The 21,938-nt window shown below is 35.5% G+C and overlaps 1 protein-coding gene across 2 annotated transcripts in view; it reads right to left on the bottom strand.

Moving 5' to 3' along the window:
* The window catches only part of RBM27 (RNA binding motif protein 27), a 70,233-nt gene that overhangs the window by 3,595 nt on the left and 44,700 nt on the right, over positions 1-21,938 (bottom strand). For both annotated transcript variants that reach the window (XM_010591526.3, XM_010591529.3), the window contains 8 exons: positions 20,414-20,710; positions 16,720-16,860; positions 12,443-12,562; positions 11,307-11,381; positions 11,004-11,168; positions 8,140-8,244; positions 7,826-8,017; positions 911-1,018 (listed from right to left, as the gene is read on the bottom strand). In XM_010591526.3, coding sequence (XP_010589828.1) covers positions 911-1,018; positions 7,826-8,017; positions 8,140-8,244; positions 11,004-11,168; positions 11,307-11,381; positions 12,443-12,562; positions 16,720-16,860; positions 20,414-20,710 — 1,203 coding nt within the window. The remainder of the gene's footprint in view (positions 1-910; positions 1,019-7,825; positions 8,018-8,139; positions 8,245-11,003; positions 11,169-11,306; positions 11,382-12,442; positions 12,563-16,719; positions 16,861-20,413; positions 20,711-21,938) is intronic.

Here is a 21,938-nt window from a genome sequence, read left to right as displayed (position 1 = left end):
GATCTATGCAACACACTTCTGATAAACTTTATTATATTTCATTAACTTAAATATGAGGTAAATAAATGACAATCTCAAACTCCTAAACCTTTCCTTTATTATCCAACTCTTTGGGAAGAGTGAATATACTAACTTCCCTATGACACAGACATTCCAAATCTTATACACAAATTTTATGCAAGGTAGAATTGTCTACAAATATTACTAAAACAAAAAAACTTTTAAGTAAAAAAGGTGGGAAATTTATGTTTTTGTTATGTGAAACTACCCATACAGTCAGAGGACTCTTAATCAACCATAAATGCTAGACATCTTTTAAAACCAAGACTATGATTAATCAGAAATAATTTGCAATGCAGGTTAGGTGACTACTTTTATAAACTAATCAGACAACACAAGAGTAATAAGTAAAATTAATTCTCACATATTTTAAGAAGCTGATTATTCAGTATTTGTATTACTTAGGTCCTAGTTTCCCACTTCTTTCCTCTCACTTCCAACTTTTGCACACTGTCACTTTAACCAATTGTACAGGGAAGAAAAATAAGAAACTTGAATCTATTATTTACGGTGCCTGAATAGATGAAAAGCAAAAACTAGCCAGCTAAAATTTGTGCACATAATCCATGTCCTCATTTACCAGAAAAAAAAAAGAATTTCTATAACCCAAATAAAGCCAAAATGAATGTAAATTAAAAAGATGAAATAGTCTTATTGACACCAGAAGAAAATTAACTCCCCAAAGAGATTTTTGTATTTCTGTACTTATTCTAATTCTTTAATAACACTTAAACTTCTAGGCATATATGAAAGAAAAACCCAATATTTAAGTTTTTAATTTATACTATTTAATGTCATAAAAATAAATAATTGGGAAATGATCTAATTCATTTTCAATCATTAAATATACCTCCTCCTTGACTTCCTCTTCCTCGGTCTCAGTGGATATAGACGGTACCTTGGGCTTGTGCCATACTTGTAGTCGACGGTCTTTGAATTTTGACCCTTGGTTTGCAGCCTGAAATATATTTTAGAAGAACACATAAATTTACACTTACATTTAATAATTATTTCTATCTTATATTATTTAGTTTTTGTGCTATTTAAAAAGCATAGTGATCGGAGGGAGGGGATCTGTTCAAGGGGATCCACAAACAATCTCCAATGATAGGTAGAAAAAATAAAGTTCTTTTTAATTAGAGTGACTATATGTTCTGGTTTGCCCAGGATAGTATATGGTTTATATCTATGTCCCAGCTTCACGTGAATTCTACCATTTGTCTTGGTTTGGATGATAAATTACATGGTCACCCTACTTATAACAGTCATGATGAAGATAACAAATAGTGTCTTTCCTTATATAATCATTGACCTTTGGCTTAAACATCTACGTATTTAGACTCAAATTTTAAAAACCTAAGTAATTTTTTAAAAGGTGAATCATCTCATGCCTAGTCATTTTGTCGTATCTCTTACAGCCCCACCTATCTGAGGTAAAACTATTCCTACTTTATTTTCTGAAATGCTATATACAATAACAAAAACTCCTCAGTTCATTTATGTATTCAACAAAATGTTAAACACTATCACGACTCAAGGTAAAACTGCTCAGTTTTTGTGTTTCTTGGTATCAGTTTCTAAGCATTTTTTTTTTTTTCCTCCTCAGCAAACTGCAGTAAGGGAAAGCAACAGTTTTCCTTTAAAGACAAAGCAACAGAGACAAAAGAACAGGGATCCAAAGTTACACAAAAAATGAAAGCTTGATCATCCCTATAGCTGTCCCTAACAATAGTGCTGGATTGTAGAATAGTCCAATTCTGGGTGCAGCTCTGAAAAACCTAACAGATAAACAGGGTCCTTTTTAATTTGGGCTTCACTCTAGTTTGTCTGGGTACACTGCTGATAAACCTCATGAAGCATTTGCCAAATGTATCCCTGGAACACCAGGAACACTGAATGCTAAGAGTGTATGCTAGGCCAGACCTGTAACCAGTCAATTACTGTTTGCATACATATCAGCAGGCAATCTAAGAAAAAATTCCTAAGTCCCTATGGGGGCTGAACACTTATAACCTGACACCAAACATTTTGACTCATGAAACATACTATACTGATGTATCAAGATGGCCCTGTCCAAATATACATTTTTAAAAACTATGTAATGTGTCTAATAGACATCCTTTGCCCTTACTCCATCCTTTAACACGTAGCTCAATTACAGAAAGGGTTTCACTGCTTCTTTTGTTCATTTCTGTATTATTTGAATTTTCAAATAAAGATTCATTACTTCCATAATCAGGAAAAGAAATGAGGACTTTTAAAATATGCAATAATTGGGTTGTCCTTCAAAGAGTAGCAATTCTGTTCTCCAAAAGGCATTTTAAGGCATTACATGTATTTCATATATATGTTACTGAAAGAAGAATTAGAAATTTAATTTGGTTTCCTATGTAGTTTGGAACCAAGAATAAATAACTCCTACGGTGAAACTTATAGCAAATCAAATAAGATTTGCAATCAGAATAAAGATGTATTCTAGCAATATCAAGTCAAGAAATACCATATACTGCTGGTGGGAATCTAAACTAATAAAACTGATAAGCTCACTCAGGAATTCCACTCGTAGGAAGATACCCAAGGGAAATGTGTGCACATGTGTATTAAGAGACATATATAAGAATGTTCATAACAATACTATTCATAAACACCATGAAGTGGATATAATCGAAACATCAACGGCAGAATGGAAAAATAAACTGTGGTATATTCACACAATTGAATATTACACAGGAATAAAAAAAGCAAACCACTGTTACAATGTAATAATATAATCTCGCAAACATAATGTTGAACAAAAGAATACATACTGTGTGGTTCCATTTATATAAAATTAAACAAGCAGAGTAATAAATATTTCAGGGTGCATTATTTAGATGAAAAACTATAAAGAAAGCCAGGAAGTGATTATCAAAAAGTGAGAATAATGGTTATTTCTCTGAGGAGGAGAGAAGGGAGTCATAAGAGGGGCTTCTGGGGTGCTGGCCATGTTCTATTGACCTCAGGGGTGTTTGCCTTTTGATAAATCACTCATTTCTATTTGGCATTCTTTAATAAACATTTTCAATTGGTTATTACCTTCACAATTTATAGGAAATAAATATTTATGTGAAAAGAAGTAAGGCTTGGAATACAGCCCTGTATTTATAAGATCCCATTTTGGTAATTATTTTAAATGAGAGACCTTATATATGTATTGTTATAATGTAATTTTGTTTCTATAAAGATTTCCAATAACAGTCGTTACTTTTTAAGCATGGTCAGAGATTGAGAAAAGAGGGAAGATTTTTACTTTTTATTCTGATACTCTCTGCACTAGTGATTTACTTTTTTAACCATTTGCATGTATTGCCTTTTTTTTTTTTTTTTTTAAGGAAAGTAGTTTTAAAAAAGTTTAGGACAAGCCTTTCAACATGTCATACCTATTACAATATCCACTTTTCCTATATACACACAGATACTCTCTCACACAGAGCTATACACAGCTTGAAATGAATACTGAAAACAATCTAAATGTCCACCAGTATAGGACTGTTTAAATCAAGTATGATACATCTATACATTGAAATATCATGCAGCCATTAAAGAGAATAAGGCAACACTTTATACACTAGTATAGATCAATCGCTAATACATACTAAGGGAAAAGAGCACTATGCAAAAGGGTATTATACAACATGCTACCATCTGTGTGAGAGAGAACATGTATGTTCTTACTTGTAACGTAGTATGTATAGAATATCCTCAAGAAGATATGTGAAGAAACTGGTAACAGTAAATTGCTCTGGGGAGAGAAACTGAGTGACTGGAGATGGGAAAGAATCTTATTTTTCATTGTATACACTTTTTTCCTTTAACATTTTGTATATGTATGCTGGCCAAGGAAATAAAATAAAGTATGTATGTATGTATCTGAGCGTATCAATTATATACCGGTAGTTTAGACTTGGAACCTTAGAGGTACAAGTTGCTCTGAGAAAAAGCCATCTTGTCCAATCATTTCCCCAGATCAGAAACTGATGCCAAATCTTTGCCAGTCATCATTCATCAATTACCTGACTGGCCAAGATGAAAGAACAAAACTCAAGTGCTGCTGAGGGTATGGGCAAATAGGTACTCTCATCCAATGTCACTGCAAGTATAAATCAGTACAACATTCCAGGAGGATTATTTGGCAATCCACAGCGAAGTGTTAAATAGTCAAGCCTTTCATCCAGCCATCTCATTCCTAAGAACTTACCTAAAGCACTGGTCCTCATGGGAGGCAAAAGCGTTACTCTAGAGGATACTCTGGTTGTCGTACTGACTATAGAGCACTCACTGGCAACTCAGAGAGAGCCAGAGGTGCTAAAGGTCTTGCAATGTGCAGAACTGTCTCACATAACGAAAACTTAGCCCATTATTATCCCCACTGAAAAATGTCAAATCCAGTTAAGATGTATGTAACATTGTTCATAACAGTGAAGAATGGGAAACACCCTAACAAGCAATCAATAGGAGGCTGGACATATAAATCATGGTACCTTCTTTCAAAAGAATGCCTTTAAGTAAGACAAATATATAACCATATTCATAAATATGAAAGATTCTCCACGAATCTTTTTCACTAAACGTGAGAAAACTAAACAGTGTGGGTAGTATGTGTGTGTATCACAGATAATACTCATTGCAGTAAAGTTGATTCTGACTCATAGCGACCCTATAGGACAGAGGAGAATTGCCTAATAGGGCTTCCAAGGCTGTAATCTTTATGGAAGCAGACTGCCACATCTTTCTTCCACAGAGTGGCTCATAGGTTTGAACTGACAACTTTTTGGTTAGCAGCCGAGTGCTTAACCACTGCACCACGAGGGCTCCTCATAGCACAGATTTAGGGACTAGAAAGATGTTCATAAAAACATAATTGGTTGGATTTCAGATTTTTGTGGTTTCTCCTTTATAATTTTTCATTTCAATGTTCTAAAAGCAGAAATTTTCTTTGTAAAGAAATGAAAAAAAATTAAGAGAAAGAAAATTAAGGCAGTCTAGAGAGTCTCAATGACTTCGCAAAGGTCACAAAATTATGACTGCCACTAGATGCAGCTACCAAAATTATATTTTTTATCTAAAACATGATGCATACTACTTGAGAAATGTCGAAGTACAGTGAAAGTATTCTATAAGGTAATGTGTGCCGAATAGGAAACCTGCTGATCACTTGTGACAGACAATGGCATTAAATACCAGTAGTAAAACCCCTGCCTAGAAAGGCTGTAGAGAAAAGTTAACTGTATGTGAGAAGCCTTTTGTAATTAGAACAGAAGTACTCAGTTGTCTCATATGATGTTCCAGATATGGCAAGGGTGGGGGAATTAGAGGTTCTTGACAGTAAAAAACATGAAAATTACAATTAATTCTATAAATGGGGGGCATGGAGTACAGAAGCTCAAGACGTCTAAACCTCTTATTTCTTAAGAACCAAAGGGTTTTCTGACTAAAGATAGTGAGCTGAACATCCAGAGTGTATAAATTCATATTCTTCCCATACCTCAACGAAATGACAGTAAAACGATTTTTTTTTTTTTTTTTTTAAAGCAATCAATCTACAAGGGCAGGGAAATAAAAGAGAACACAAAAAGGTCTAAAAAATTAGGGAGCTTGAAACAGGACTACTGGGAATAGATAATGCTAAAAAATTTTAAATTGACAAGTAACAATAAAAACATTATTCAGAAGTGAGAAAATACCAAAAAACATCAACTAAAAGAGTTAAAAGTGGACATCTTTAGGGAAGGGAAAATGGGAAGAACAGAGTGTGAGACTGCTTAAAAGCTGTTAATTTTACTCTTTGAATGATGTATAGGTAGAACTTTTACAAAAATTAAAACTAAAAAAATCTTAAGAAAAGAACATAAGGTACTTGGAGGCTATTGTGGTTTTCTTCTTTCTGTATCTGCATGCAGCCTTGGTTGATCAGTGGTTAAGAGTTCAGCCACTAACCAAAAGGTCAGCAGTTTGAATCCACCAGCCAATCCTTGGAAACCCTATGGCGCAGTTCAACTGTGTCTATACGGTCACTGCGAATAAGAATTGCCTTGATGGCAATGGTTTTTTTGCATATTTGTTATGTTGTGTTCAATGAACATCTTGAAAGACACTGTTAGTTGTCTAACCAACAACGACTTTACCATTTTCCTTTCTAACAGACCCTAAATCATCATACTTGAGCCTCAGCTGAGGCAGTCAACTGGGGTTGGTAAATTAATCAGGGTAACTCCATTTCCTTTACCAGGGATTAGTTTAGAGATGGGTAAGAAACAATCCTGGCTAAGACGTGAGGACACATTTGCTGGGTGAAAGAATGTGAGGGAGGGTGTGGGGGGGTACTTTCTGGAAGGCATTCCCTCACTATTTTTAAAAGTGGCTTAAGAAAGGAACCCTTCCTTTTCTGTCTTTGGACATTTTTGTTAGAAACTGTGATGTCTGTTGTTGCTGTAGCCATCCTGATACCATAAAGAAAAAAGCCTGAGAACATAAACCAACATATTAGCATAAAAAAAATTTTTTTTTTTTTTTAGCATACCAGGGTAGAAATACAGAAAAAATCTATGCGGCTAAGTTACTGATTAGTCAATCCTAAAACCTCCCTACTTCCAGACTTTTTCAAGTCATTTATCTCTTACAGCCAAATGCATCCTGAGAGAAAAGTACTTTCATAATAAGGAATGGGGAGAAAAAAAATCCAAGCTCCACCCTACGCCACGGATTACAACATCTAAAACAAACTACCACAATTCAAAAATCTTACTGGTTAACTGATGCATACTACTTGAGAAATGTCGAAGTACAGTGAAAGTATTCTACACACTTAGGGCAAATCATTTTCACTGTTGAAACTAGCAAATCTGACTTTAACCAAGAGTAGAGAAATGTACCCTTAGCTCTTGTCCTGTCTGTCCCCTTATGCAAAGCTCTATGCCTTATTTAACATTTTCAGTTTATGGCCTGGACTTTAATGTTAAAGTACTTAAAGGGATTTCTTCCTGAAGGTCTTTAATACCCTCCAATCTTTGTGAAATTAAGGAAAAATGAAGATTCTTTAAAAAAAATTTTTCTGAACTCACTAATTTTGATTTTTAAAATATATAAATTCTATTTATTTTATATTTTTAAGTTTAAATATTTAATTATAAGACGAAAATACAGTAACAGGTACCGGGGTCAGCAAATTACAACCCATGGGCCCTGTTCCACTCTGTTTTTGAATTAAGAACGGTTTTTACAAGGACAAGGAGGAAGGAGTAGGGAGGAGGAACAGTGGTGGCTGAACTCTATAAATGCATAAAATAGTAAGGACATTTACGTGCAGCAGATCTCAATTTGCGTGTGTGTGTAAAGGCAAGGGGTCACCACTGTATACAGACTATAACTAAACATATTCTGTTATCCTAATTAATTCCTTCTTTGAATTTTGCCTCCATCCTATTTTCACTTACTTCACTACGAGTATCTGGTAAGCTATGTAATAATCTTAAAACAAAAATCAAATGTAGTTTTGGAACAACTTATCAATATAAATGCATTTATGCGAAGTATTATTATGGAATTAGAAAGCAAGAGCTCCTTCTTAACCTGCAAATACATTAATAAGAACTTGCTCATATCTATGTTTTTACAACTAGGTTTTCTAATCAATAAAACATTGGACATTTATATAAAATGCAGCAAAGAAATGCTGAATACACAATATTCTTAGAGTTAGCATTTGTTATTTAAAAAAAAAACTTACTGAGAAATGCTGAAGTAATTCATCTTTTTCCTCCTCATTGAATCCACCAACTGTTAGTGCTTTGGGGCGGTGGTCCACCACCATGTGATTTAGTGAGCCCCTTCCTCTTCCCCCACGGCCTCGGCCTCTTCCTCGACCTTGAGAAGACATGGTCTTTCCTCGACCCACAGGTAAGATACCCAACCGTGCAGCCTGAATAACAACAAAAGGTAGAATGTAATACACACTATTAGACAAAACACTGGAAAACAGAACGTACAAGTATTTGTTGAGATGTTAAATGCGGTGTGTTGGTAACTCCTCTTAAATCTTACCTCCACTTGTAACTGGCTGAGTTTTTTCCGTAACTCTGTTGTGTCTTCTCCTGAGGACAGCCTCTTGTGGAGGTCCAGTTCAGTATCTAATAGCTCCTTCTGGGCCTATGAAAAAAATAAAGAGTAAAAATCTATTTTGTAGAGAACTTCCAAGATCTTACTCAGGACATTATACTTATAGAATGATACACATCTCTTTCAGGAAAATACAAGTGGCAGAATGGGTGTTTTAGGGAAGTAACTTTATGGATATAGTATTGAAAGGGAACTGCCAGAAATTCAAGCCAGATTCAAAAAAGGACGTGGAACCACTGCAGATGTCACATAGATCCTGGCTGAAAGCAGAGAATATCAGAAAGATGTTTACCTGTGTTTTGTTGACTATGTAAAGACTGTGGGTCATAACAAATTATGGATAACACTGCAAAGAGTGGGAGTTCCAGAATACTTAATTGTGCTCACGAAGAACCTGTACATAGATCAAGAGGCAGTCGTTTGAACACAACAAGGGAATAGTGTGTGGTTTAAAGTCAAGACAGGCATGCATCAGGGTTGTATCCTTTCACGATACCTACTCAATCTGGAGGGTCACTAAGAGTCAGAATTGACTCAACGGCAACGGGTTTTATTCAATCTGTATGCTAAACAAATAATCCAGGAAGCCGGACTATATGAAGAACGCAGCATCAGGATTGGAGGAAGGCTCATTTACAGCCTGTGACACGCAGATGACACAATTTTCCTTGCTGAAAGCTAAGAGGACTTGAAGCACTAACTGATGAAGATCAAAGACTACAGCCTTCAGTATGGATTATACCTCAACATAAAGAAAACAAAAATCCTCACAACTGGACCAATAAGAGACATCATGATAAACGAAGAAAAGACTGAAGTTGTCAAGGATTTCATTTTACTTGGATCCACAATCACTGCCCATGGAAGCAGTGGTTGAGAGATCAAATGACATCTTGCATTGGACAAATTTGGTGCAAAGCACCTCATTAAGATTTTAAAAAGCAAAGATGTTACTTTGAGGACTAAGGTGCACCTGACCCAAGCTATGGTATTTTCAATCACCTCACGTGCGCACAAAAGCTGGACAATGAATAAGGAAGATCTAAGGAGAACTGATGCCTTTGAATTACGGTGCTGGTGAAGAATACTGACAATACCAGGGGATGCTAGAAGAATGAGCTAATCTGTCTTGGAAGAAAAACAGGCAGAATGTTGGACATATTATCAGGAGGAATCAGTCCCTAAGGACATCATGCCAGGTCAAGCAGAGGGTCAGTGAAAAAGACGAAAGAGCCTCAGTGAGATGGACTCACACAGTGGCTGCAACAATAGGCTCAAACATAGCAATGATTGTGAAACGGTGACCAGGTTGTGTTTCGTTCTGTTCCACATACGGTTGTTAGGAGTGGGAACCAACTCAACAGCACCTAACAATAACAACAGCTGCATAAGATGGCCTAAAAATCAGACAACAGAGCTGAGGATAATTTCACATAATGATAAAACATCATAAATAAATTACACAGTAAAAATTCCATAATAGTTAAAGGATAATAGTTACATAATTACTTTCTGATTTGAACCCTCTAGCTATTGTCGCTTTTTTTTGTAGAGACAACTTCCTTATCAGTCTTTAGATGGTGTAACTGATCTTTTTTTTTCTTCCATGCACTCTCTAATTTTTAAATGTGCACATGTTCTTTCTATGATTAAGGGAAATTTCAATAAAAATGACATTTTTAATATCTTTTAAAGAAGCAATCTTGCAACAGTTTACATTCCTAGACTGAGAGAGAACCACCATTTCAAATGTAATATAACATTGTACATAACATAATTTGCATTCTATATATCTTGTAAACTGATCCCGGTTCTCAAAGGCCTGGAAATTAATCTAAAACCCCACTCTAGAGTAGTGGCACAATGGTACCACTGTGTAAAGCTAGTTCGCTCCTAGAAGGAGGAAACAGAAGAAAATTAATAAAGTTAGGCTTAAATAGATCTGGAACCTCTGATTATTTGTTTTCATATGATGCCACATTTTTACTCATATTAAACCCAATATCTTTTGAATATTAAAATGGATGTTTTTATTATAACATTATTATAGCATTAGAAAAAACTGCTGAATCCCTGATGAAGCAGGAGAGCAGTGGGATGCAGACCTCAAATTCTCATAAAAAGACCAGACTTCATGGTCTGAGACTAGAAGGACCCTGGAGGTCATGGTCCGAAGACCTTCTCTTAGCCCAAGACATTCCCAAAGCTAACTCTTCAGACCGGGATTGGACTGAACTGTAAGACAGAAAACGATACTGATGAAGAGTGAGCTTCTTGGATCAAGCAGACACATGAGCCTATGTGGGTAGCTCCTGCCTGGAGCAGAGATGAGAAGCCAGAGGTGGGCAGGAGCGCATTGAATGGACACAAAAATAGAGAGTGGAGGGAAGGAGTGTGCTGTACCATCAGGGGGAGAGCAACTAGGAGTATATAGCAAGGTGTACATAAATTTTTGTATGAGAGGCTGACTTGATTTGTAAACTTTCACGTAAAGCACACACACACACACAAAAAAATGCTGAAAAAGGAAACATCTTTTCCCTCACGACTCCAGCAATTTTATATTCAGCAAAAAGAACCAAAAAATTCAAACAGGATTATTATTACTTCTTCTCAAAGATACTACACAGCATCTACAGAAACACTCAAAAAAAAAAAAGATACCATAACTATTTACCTATGTCCCAATTAGAATATTAGAACCTGAGGGTTCCACTGTACTTTCACAGTGCCAAGCACATAGCAGATGTTCAATAACCCTATGTTGAATGAAAAATGCAAACAGATACCTCTGTCTTTGTCTTCACTTTAGATGGTGTGGAGACTGCAGAAGATGTTTTTAATTCATCTTTCAACTGTGAGATCTTTTCTCCAAGCTCTTTCAAAGTCTTCATTATATTTGCTCTTTCTTCTGGTTTCATGTTTTTGTTTTTTTCTAGCTTAGATATTAACATCTATAAAATTAACAGAAAAATCAAAACTATGCTTAGTATATTTTAATATAAATAAGGCTTAAAATTTTTACTATAAGGATATCTTTATAAAACTCATTCTATCAATCCCAACATCCAAATAATGAGCTCTTGTCTTACCTTTTGGCATTCTATTTGTTTTTCTAACACTTCTTGCCTCTTTTTCCTCATATCTTGTTGAAGCTTCATTGCTTCCTGTATGAATAAAGAAGAAATGAGTAATGTACATAGTGCTACTATATTCTCAATTTGTTTCTTCTGAGGCATCTCTAAGACAGGTTTCCCTCCTAATGAAAGAATAACTGAAAGCAGAGATGAAACTTTTCAGTATATTTTACCCAACACTTTCAGTATAATAGAATTTACATTTATAATTGTGTATTTTTTAAGTATTTAAAATATTAAACACTAATTAGCCATATCTGTGGAGCCCTGGTGGCACAGTGATTAAACATTTGGCTGCTAACCAAAAGTTCAGCAGTTCGGACCCACCAGCTGTTCCTTGGAAACCCTACGGGACAGTTCTACTCTGTCCCATAGGGTGGCTATGAGTCAAATCAACTCAACAGCAACAGGTTTTATTTTTTTTTTGTAGGGTTTATTTACGTAAATGACCTGAATGCCTGAGTCTTCTCTTGCCAGTATAATAAGCCAAATTATTTCTGAAGTTTAAAGTTTAAAAATTTAAGATGCAGCTGTATATAAGAAATGATGGAAAATCTAAGGCCTTTTGCCACGAAAATTTTGCTTCCCCATCGCCGTATTAATTAAATCTTTAATTATACTGAAATAACACATATAAATACCTATTTCATTTTGGAAAAAAAAAAAGAGCTTAAATCTAAAATGATAATGAAACTCAAAACTGAACTATATGAATAATAACTACATGAATGTCATACTTTATATGAAACATCTAATTACAAAATCAGAAAGGAATTAAAAGGGAAAAGAAATACTCAAATAAAAGTGCCTACGTCTCTCTTGGAGGGGGAAAAAAAAATTGACGGCTCAGTGTCGTTTACTTTCATACCGAAAAACATGCTATTCCTTGTGGCCACTGAAAGACAACTGTAAAACACTTTTTTCTATTTGTTCCCCTTTTTTTCCCCAAGTGCACAATAAATAGGAAAGAAAGGAAATAAACATTATTCTATAGTTCCACAACAAGGTGAACTCATTCAAAAAGTTAACATAATTACTAAGAATTCAATGGGTCCTTTCCTCTTTAGGAAAAGAAGAATTGAGGGTGTTACCTGTTTCTTTTTAAGAACTTCTTGAACATCATGAGATTTAGACCCAGAACAAAGTTTTGAAGGTGTCTTTAAGTTTGAGGAGCTGTAAATCATTTTTGGATGGCCTGGTGCTGAAAATATCTGTAAGACATAAATACGGTTAAACTGAATTTTAGAAATGCTTTAGTATTTTAGAAAGACTGCATATATTTCTACTTTAGTAGCTACTTTTTTTATTGTACATTTAAAAACTTCATTTATAAAAACTAGCTCTCTATACATAAATTCGATTGTCACTCAAAGATAAAAACAGATTTGTTCATTATTTTTTAGCAATAATATTTTATTTCTGAATGCAGCTGCATACTTTTCTTTATATTTATTTATTAATTTTGAGAGAAAAATCAAGAGCCTCTGCCATCCAGGAGCTGGCATGGCACTCATAGCTAGGTCTCAGCGTTCTCCTACTAAGCATAAACAATTTCACAGAATGTCAACATCAGATAAGGCCACTCTGTGACCGTGACAGGGATGCTGCTGCATAATCATGACTGAACACAAACACAAATAACACCCAAACCAAAAAAATTAATAAATAACTAAAGATCCCTCTACCCTGGCTAATACAAGTGACTACTGCTTTTTTACTAATTATAGCTTTAGACTCATTCCAGTCTTCCCTCCTTCCAGATTAAGATTTATTAAGATATCCGATCACAGAAGTACTCCTGTTTCTGTAAACCTTCCCTAAAACCACCTAATACAAGCCCAAATACTAAAATAAGTCCTTTTAAACACCCTCTGAGATGCCCCTTGATTCCCACTGTGTGCACTCTCCCTCACTGAATAATAAACCTAACCTGTTCAACTACAGGTATGTTCCTGGTGGCCTTGGCTAGAGGGTATTGTCCAAAGTTACTTTCCATAAGTGAAGTGCCAAGTAAGAATCTATATTTCCAATAACTGAAAACTCTTGTAAGAATTACAGTTCTTTGTATCTTAATATTATACTTAATCAAATGTTACGAGTTTACAATTAAACTAGGACAAGTAATTGGTTTACAGATCTGACTTTGCAAGCAACCAGGAGGTGGCTATCCTCGCTGTGCTGTTTTGGCATCTAGATTCCTTTCCTATTCTGATCAGATGATACTCCAGTTAATCTGCTTTTTAACGCATAGCAGAGCTACACAGTACACTACAGTCTATTTGGTTCAAGTCTTCCCTAATGCATTCTGCTCTTTTCTTCTTTTGCTTCCTCTCTTTTATTTTTCCGTTAACTTTAAATACATGATTTAAGAGATGCAGGAAATAAGAAACTCATGGCAAATCCAATTAAGGAAATTGGACTTCCAAATATAAAACTTCTCTCAAACTCCAGGATACTTAATTGTCCTCAAAATTAAGCTACCTTAGCTACACAGGGAAAGTCCCTTAAGTACTGACCATCGTGTTATTACCATTACACTTAAAAAAAAAAAAAAATGACTACACCTACAATTTACTGAGCATTTATTATGTGCTAAATACTTCCTGCTTACGCTTTACATTAACATGAAAAATTTTAATCTCCATATTAACTCCATGAGTTAGATATCTTTAAACACAGTCTACTGAAAAGGAAACTGATGCTCAGCTAACAAGAAGCAGGCCAAGTCAGTCAGGGCTGGCTGACTCCAAAGTCTGTACACACTTGTTTTTCTATCTTTTTTTAAAGGAATTTTTGAAACAGATAAAAGTACACAGAGATTTGTATAAAAATCCTGATGTATCCATCACCAAGTAGCAACAATTATGAATATATAAACAATCCTATTTCATTTATATCCTAACTACCACATCCTCACCTCAACCACTGTATCATTTCATCTGTAACTATTTCAGTTGTATCTCTAGAAGATAAGGATCCCATTCTTTTTTAAACATAACCCCAATATCATCATCACAATTAAAAATGACTGATTCTTAACATCATTAAATATTCACATCTCTGGACTGTATTACAATTTTCTAAACATTTTTCCATTTGAATTGGGATCCATTAAGGTTCATATAGTAATTGGTTATGCTCTTTAGTCTCCTTTCATTTATAGTTTCCCTCTCCATCTCCTCCTTTTCCTTGTAAATTATTTGTTAAAGAAACCAGGTCACTCATCCTGTGTATTTCCCACAGGATTCTGTGGTATCCCTTAACATATTCCTCTGTCCCCTGAGTTTCCTTTAAATTGCTAAGTAGAGTTACTGCCGTGGTGAGATTTTTCTCTTTGATAAGACCCTAGTAATTCACTGTTACCTTCTTTGCTTTCTGGTTTGACAAAATATTCTAGGCTTATCTGGAACATTACCAACCCCAGATCTAGAGTATCCATTTCTTCAAGGATCCCCGGTTCCCTTGGATGCTAGGGGTGCTTACCACCAATGGGTTATTGTTTCTAGACCTTTGCGGTGAATAGAATTAGGGAACATTCTGTTTTTTAAGATAAAATACAACCTGAGTTTACACTGGTACTTTCAGTTCAAATACAGGAATACAGTGTTTTTACTTAAACTTATTTCTCGAATACTTCTTTTCCAATAACTCAGAAAATCTTGATTGTCAATGACACCAACATGATTTCTCATTTTAACACTCATGAATTAGCTTCAGAATACCAACACTGCCAACAATATGATCTGTGAAAAGAACTTTGTTCATTGTTTTTTGTCCTTAGAGCACATCCATTAGGAATACAGTCACATCACTTTGTTTTAAAGCACTTAGAGTAGTTCCTCTCTATGCAGATACGCTACCAACTGGATATATGTAGTTAGGTTCATTTGTTTGATTTTTCTTATTTTAGGGACTTAAACTTAATTTAATAATTTTGTTCAGTATTTACACGTCAAATCTATAAAACAAGATAAAGGCATCTTGCTTTTTCTATCACTGCTATAACATATTTAAATTGTGGGGTTTTTTCCTATTACAAGTAAATACATGTTTATTGCTCAACCTGTAATTTTTCTTCCATTCTGATTTTGTTACTTAATATATTCTGAAGATCACCCCATTATATATGTAAAAATACTCCCCATTTCTTCGTAAAACTGTATACTCTACTGTGTAAATGTTCCACATTTTAATTAACAAGTACAGTACTGATGGGCATTTGGGTTGTTTCCAGTCTTTTGCTATTATAAATAGTCTAAAATTACCAGCTTTGTCCATGTGTCTTTTCATATTCTGGCTAGTGTACCTTTGAGATACATTCTTAGAAGGAGGATTACTAAGGAGTAAACGCATATATAATTTTGCTGGATACTGCCAAATTTCCTTTCGGGGGGCTGTATCATTTAGTATTTCTATCAGCATCTAAATCTCAGATCCATTTGTTATTTATCCTGCTGTATGATGTAATAAAAACTGGATCTAATTTTATCATAGCTATCTAGTAATCCCAATACCACTTATCAAAAAGTCCATACTTTCCACACTGATATAAGTGTGTTACCCACTAAAAAAAAAAAAAACCCACTGCCGTCGAGTTGATTGCGGCTCATAGCGACCCTACAGGACAGAGTAGAACTGCCCCATAGTTTCCAAGGAGTGCCTGGTGGACTTCACCTGCTGACCTCTTGGTTAGTAGCAGCCGTAGCACTTAACCACTACGCCACCAGGGTTTCCATAAGTGTGTTAGCATATTATAAATTCCTATTTGCAATTCAGTCTATTTCTACATTTTTTACTCTGTTCCATTGGTCTTTCTACTCATGTGCCAATACTAAATTGTATTAATTGTAGAGATTTTGTAGTATTGTTAAATGTCTGGTAGAACTAGCCCCGCTATCCCACTTCATTGCTCTTTTTCAGGGTTTTCCTGGCTTTCTTTGAAATAACCACCATGCTAAAGAGTCACATTCCTGAAAGCAAAAGATAGGCTTTTGATTATGACAAAATAAACACGTCACTATGTTCTAAATTACATCTGTAACTTTCCTATATAGATAGAAACAAAAAAATGGAAAAAATGTACTAATAAAGACATCTACCCATTCACAAATGGCTACAATTCTCAAATTCCTACTTAGCTTTGTAAAAGAGAAACAAATTTAACTAGAAAATTTCTGGCTGAGTCATGAAAATTAGGGAGTTTTATCTGCCACACTTACGTCAGCTGTCACATATGTCTTGGCTGAGAAAGCAAGACATTACAAATCTGGATGGTAATCAGTGTTTTAACTTATTTTATCATTACCCAAACCAAACCCATTGGCATTAAGCAGCTCTAAATATAGTGGAGGTTCACAGAATTACATACCTGGCAATCTTCTCCAGCACCACCAGACTGATTCAACAAATGTGCTGCATCACTCTGGTTACCACTTGCATGCCCAAGACGATGTTTAACAGGGACTTTGTTAAGGACATATGCACCCGATGTCTGTGGCTTGTTCATCATCTGTGTATATAAAATAAATGCTTAAGTAATAAAGTTTAAAAACATGCCTAGGACTATAAAGACAGACGTATAGGCCAATGGAATAGAATTCAGAGTCCAGAAATAAACGTATATATCTATGGTCAACTGATTTTCAACACAAGTGCTAAGTCCCTTCAATGGGAAAAGAAAAGTCTCTTTAATAAATGGTGCTGGGACAATTGGATTTCCACATGCAGAAGAAGGAAGCTAAACCTTTACCTCCCACCATATATGGAAATTAACTCAAAATGAATCAAGGACCTAAATATAAGAAAACCATAAAACTCTAAGAATAAAACAAAAAGGTTAATGCTTCGGGATCTAGCTTTTTAACAATGGATTCTTAGACGTAACACCAAAAACACAAGCAATAAAAGACAAAATAGATAAATTGGACCTCATCAAAATTAAAACTTTGGGGCATCAGAGGACTTTATAAGCAAAATGAAGAGATAACCTACAGATTGGGAGAAAATTCTGGGGAATCATGTTACCAGATGAGTGTTTAATATCCAGAATATATAAAGAATTCCTACAACTCTAAAATGAAAAAGACAAAAAACCCAATCAAAAAAACGGGCGAAGGACTTGGACATTTTACCAGAGAAGAGATACAAACAGCCAACAAGCATATGAAAGATGCTCAATGTCATTACTCATTATCTGTTGCCATAGAGTCAATTCTAACTCACAGTGACCCTACAGGACAGGGTGTAACTGCCCCATAGGGTATCCAAGGAGCAGCTGATAGATTTGAACTGCCAGCCTTTGGGTTAGCAGCCAAACACTTAACCACTGCACCACCAGGGCCCCAAACGTAAATCAAAACTACAAAAAGGTAACACTTTACCCTCCCTAGGATGGCTATGATCAAAAAAACCGAGAAAACAGAGTTCGCAAGCCTGTGGAGAAACTGGAGCCCTCTTCCATTGCTAGTAGGAGTGTAAAATGGTGTAGTCACTATGGAGAACAGTTTAACCTCAAAAGGTTAAACACAGAGCTACCATATGACCTAGCAATTCCATTCCTAGCTGTATACTCAAAAGAACTGAAAGCAGGAATGCAGATACTTGGACATCCATGTTCACTGCAGCATTATTCACAATAGTCAAAAGATGAAAACCACCTGAATGTCTACCAACAGATGAATGGATAAACAAAATGTGGCGTATATAAGTAACAGAATATTACTCAAGCCATAAAAAGAAATGAAGTACTAATACATGCTACAAAATAGCTCAACCCTAAAAACATCACGCTGAGTAAGTCAGCAAAAAAAGGACAAATATTGTATAATCTCACTTATATGAAATACCTACAAGTACCAAAAAAAAAAGGTAGAGAGACCAAAGTTCATGAGGGTTATCAGGGGTGGAAACGATAAGTAGTTAAGGGTGATGGAAAAATTTGGAAACAGCAGTAATGGTTGAACATAACGAATGTAATTAATCGTACAGGTAAAATATGCTGAAATGGCAAATGTTCTGTTATATACATATTTTACCACAATAAAAAACTAAAAAATAATAAAGATCAATTTCATGTCCTCTACCCCACCGAAAAAAACTGAAAACATGCCTAGGAATGATATACATTTAGGATAGCGACTACCCATGGGAGAAACATAAGCGAATGGAAAGGGGAGAGGGCTTCAATTATCTGTAAGGTTTAAATTTTTAAGCAGTGTATATACAAAGGTTATTTTCTATATTCTTCGAATGTCTGAAATATGTCACAACAAAATACATGCATATATGTGTGTACATGCTCATACAGACAAAAATGGTTAGTACATATTTTATGTTCCCTCCAATATGTAATGCTCTGAAAGATTTGAGGGTTTTAATTGACAGTAATTTAATATGAGTAAGTGTGACAAGGCTACACAAAAACCATAATGCAATCTTGTGCTGCCTTAACAGAACACAGTATAATGGATCACAGAGGTGATATCACTCTTTTCTGTGCTTTTCAGCCAACAACAAGAGACAGTATTTACCTCTGGGTCTTAACATGAAGTGGGACATAGACAAACCAAATTCAGGTTTAGATTAAAACAGGCAGGATTATGAATGGAATTGAAACCATATACTGTAAGGAATTCTTTTTTTTTTTTTTTTAAAGCCTGAACACATTTCATCTAAACAAAAAATCTTATTGTTCTTTTCAGCTGCTGTCAAGCTGGCCCCAAGTCATGGCAACCCCAACCCCCGTGCACAATGGGATCAGGCCGTTACGATCCACAGGATTTTCACCCACTGATTTTTTGGAAGTAGACTGTAGATTCTTCCTTTTCTTAGTTTGAAAGCACCACTGAAACCAGTTCAGCGACAGAACAACATGCAAGCCTACATTGACAGACAAATGGTGAATAAATTTGAGGTACACTGGCTGGAACTGAACCTGGGTCTCCTGCACGGAAGGCAAGAATTCTATCACTGAGACACCACTGCCCTCAAAGAAGAGAATATCAAGGTGAAAACTGTCATCAAATATCTGAATGGCTATAATGTGTGGTGGGTTTGTTCTTTCCTTTAATCTTCTATTCATTCAGTATGTTTTGAGCAGTATGTACCAAGCATGATTTTGGGCACTAGGGATTCATTTCAGTTTAAAAAGGTACAGAATTTTTCTACATGGGAAAAAGTAGAATAGGTGGATAAAAGGGAGACAGATTCTAGCACAAAATCAGGAAGATGTTCTAGATTCAGAGTTGTCCAGTGGTGAACAGTTATCATGCTTTAGTAAAGTCATAAAAAGAAATGAAGTACAAAATAGGTCAACCCTGAAAACATTACACTGAGTGAAATAAGTCAGTAACAAAAGGACAAATATTGTATTCCATATAAATAAATTTAAAACAGTATATTTTTTCACTAAAAGGTAAACAGTTATTAATGCTGAATGGAGAGATTTGGATGATTTATTTAAATCACTTAGATTTATTAAACATGTATATTAATGAGCCCTATTCCTGTTTTTTTTTTTTTTTTTTTTTTTTTTTTTATTCCTAGAGAGGAGCCCTGATGGCACAGTGGTTAAGAGGCTAGCACAGGCTGCTAACTAAAAGGCTGTCAGTTCAAATCCACCAGCCGCTCCTTGGAAATCTTATGGGACAGTTCTACTCTGTCCTAATGGGATCGCTATGAGTTGGAAACAACTTGACAACAACGAATCTGGTTTTGGTTTTTATACCTGGAGACTGATTCTCTAGGTTTGAGAAGGTCAGGCCCAGGCATCCGTGACTCTGATGTAGAATGGTGCTTCTCAAACTTCAGTCTATGTAAGAGTCACCTGGGGACTTGTTAAAACACAGATTGGTGGGCCCCACCCAGGAATTCTGATTCAGTAGGATGGGGTGAGACCTAAGAAGCTGCAATTCTAATAAGCTCCCAGGAGATAAGATGCTGCTGGTCTGCAGGTGAAATTATGGGCAGCACTGATGTAGAAAACTCCAGAGCCGTGAACTGAGAAACACTGACCTAGCAGGTAGGACTGGACAACCCTAACTCCCTGTGAACCAGCAGACTACCTTCTGGATGCCTCCGTGGACTGCCGAGGGAGGAGACTGGGTCGCCAACACCTGCTGCTGATGAAGGTGCTGTGGCAGGTGATGGTGCTGCTGCGACAAGTGACTCAGTGTCTGCTGCTGCTGGAGGAGTAGCTGTGTTGGGGACTGCAGCGCTGGCTGCTCGTTGTTTTCCCTATGCCATAACACTCGAATGAATCGGTTGTTTAGAACTGCTTCTGTGCTGGAAATGGCTTTCCTGGCCTCCTCATTGGTGAGATACTGAATGAGGGCTGCTTCTGGATCACCCTTAAAAGCAACCTTTAAGAAAAAAGCCAAAAACACAGAAATTAATTAAATGCAAATAAATTAACGACAAAGAACTCAAAAATAGAAAATGGTCTGCTGAGATCCACTGTGAATTCTTTGTAAATCAGGTCTCCATCCACTAAAAGATGACATGCATATTTCAAAATTACATATGAGAAAAGGAAAAAATTATTTAATAAATAACTCTAGTGATATTATTTAACCACTTGGGAAGTTAGGTTATATCCCTCCCTGATACCTTATTTTCAAATAAACTCCACAGAGGAAATATTTTACAGTAACGAAAAAACCCATAAAAATCCAGAGGAAAATAAGATGAATAGCCTTATTTTGGAAAGACTTTTTATGCATATGTAAAAAGGTGAGATTCATAAAGACAAAAAGCGATAAATCTTATATAAAAATTTAAAACCTCTGCCAGTCAGAATATGCCATAAACAAAATAAATAGCAAATGGAAAATATATTTTTAACATATATGGTAAGCAAATATTTGGTAAAGCATTATCAATAATAAAAAGCAAATGCCTTAAAAAACAATGGATAGGTTAATCCAAAAGAACTGCAGACGGCCTATATAAACTACAAAAGAATGTAGCTAGTAATAAAAACTCCAAATCAAGACAAGCATAATTTTTCATGTATTAAATTTGTTTTATAAAGTTTTAATAGGTCAATATTACAGTGTTGATGGGGTTTCATATATTACACTTGGGAGTATCAATTGGTACAACCCACTTGGAGAACAACTTGGCAATTTAAATCAAATGTCTTAAATTAGCACATCCTTAGTGGTTACAAGAAGGAATCCCTTGGTGGTATAAACAGTTAACATGCTTGGCTGCTAACCAAAAGGTGAGAGGTTCAAGTCTACCCAGAGGTGCCTAGGAAGAAAGGCCTGGCGATCTAGTTCCAAAAATCTGCCACTGTTCTACCATGACACACCTGGATCGTCATGTCGACACGATGACAACTGGTTACCAGGGGCAGGTGGGAGGGGGAAATGGGAAATTGCTTGCTTGCTTAAGGGATTCCAAGTTTCTGTTAAGAGTGATTACAAAAAAAAAAAAATTGGAAATGCATAGTGGTGATGATTGCATAACATGGTAAATGTGATGAATGTCACTGAATTGTATATGTAAAAATGAATGAAATGGCAAATGTTTTGTTATACACTGTGTTTTTACACAAATAATGTGCACCTTCCACCTTTGTTTACA

The sequence above is a fragment of the Loxodonta africana genome, chromosome 2 (genome assembly GCF_030014295.1).
Source record: "Loxodonta africana isolate mLoxAfr1 chromosome 2, mLoxAfr1.hap2, whole genome shotgun sequence".
NCBI lineage: Eukaryota > Metazoa > Chordata > Mammalia > Proboscidea > Elephantidae > Loxodonta > Loxodonta africana.
Note: the sequence above shows the minus strand (reverse complement) of the source record. Positions and strands in the feature narration are given on the sequence as shown.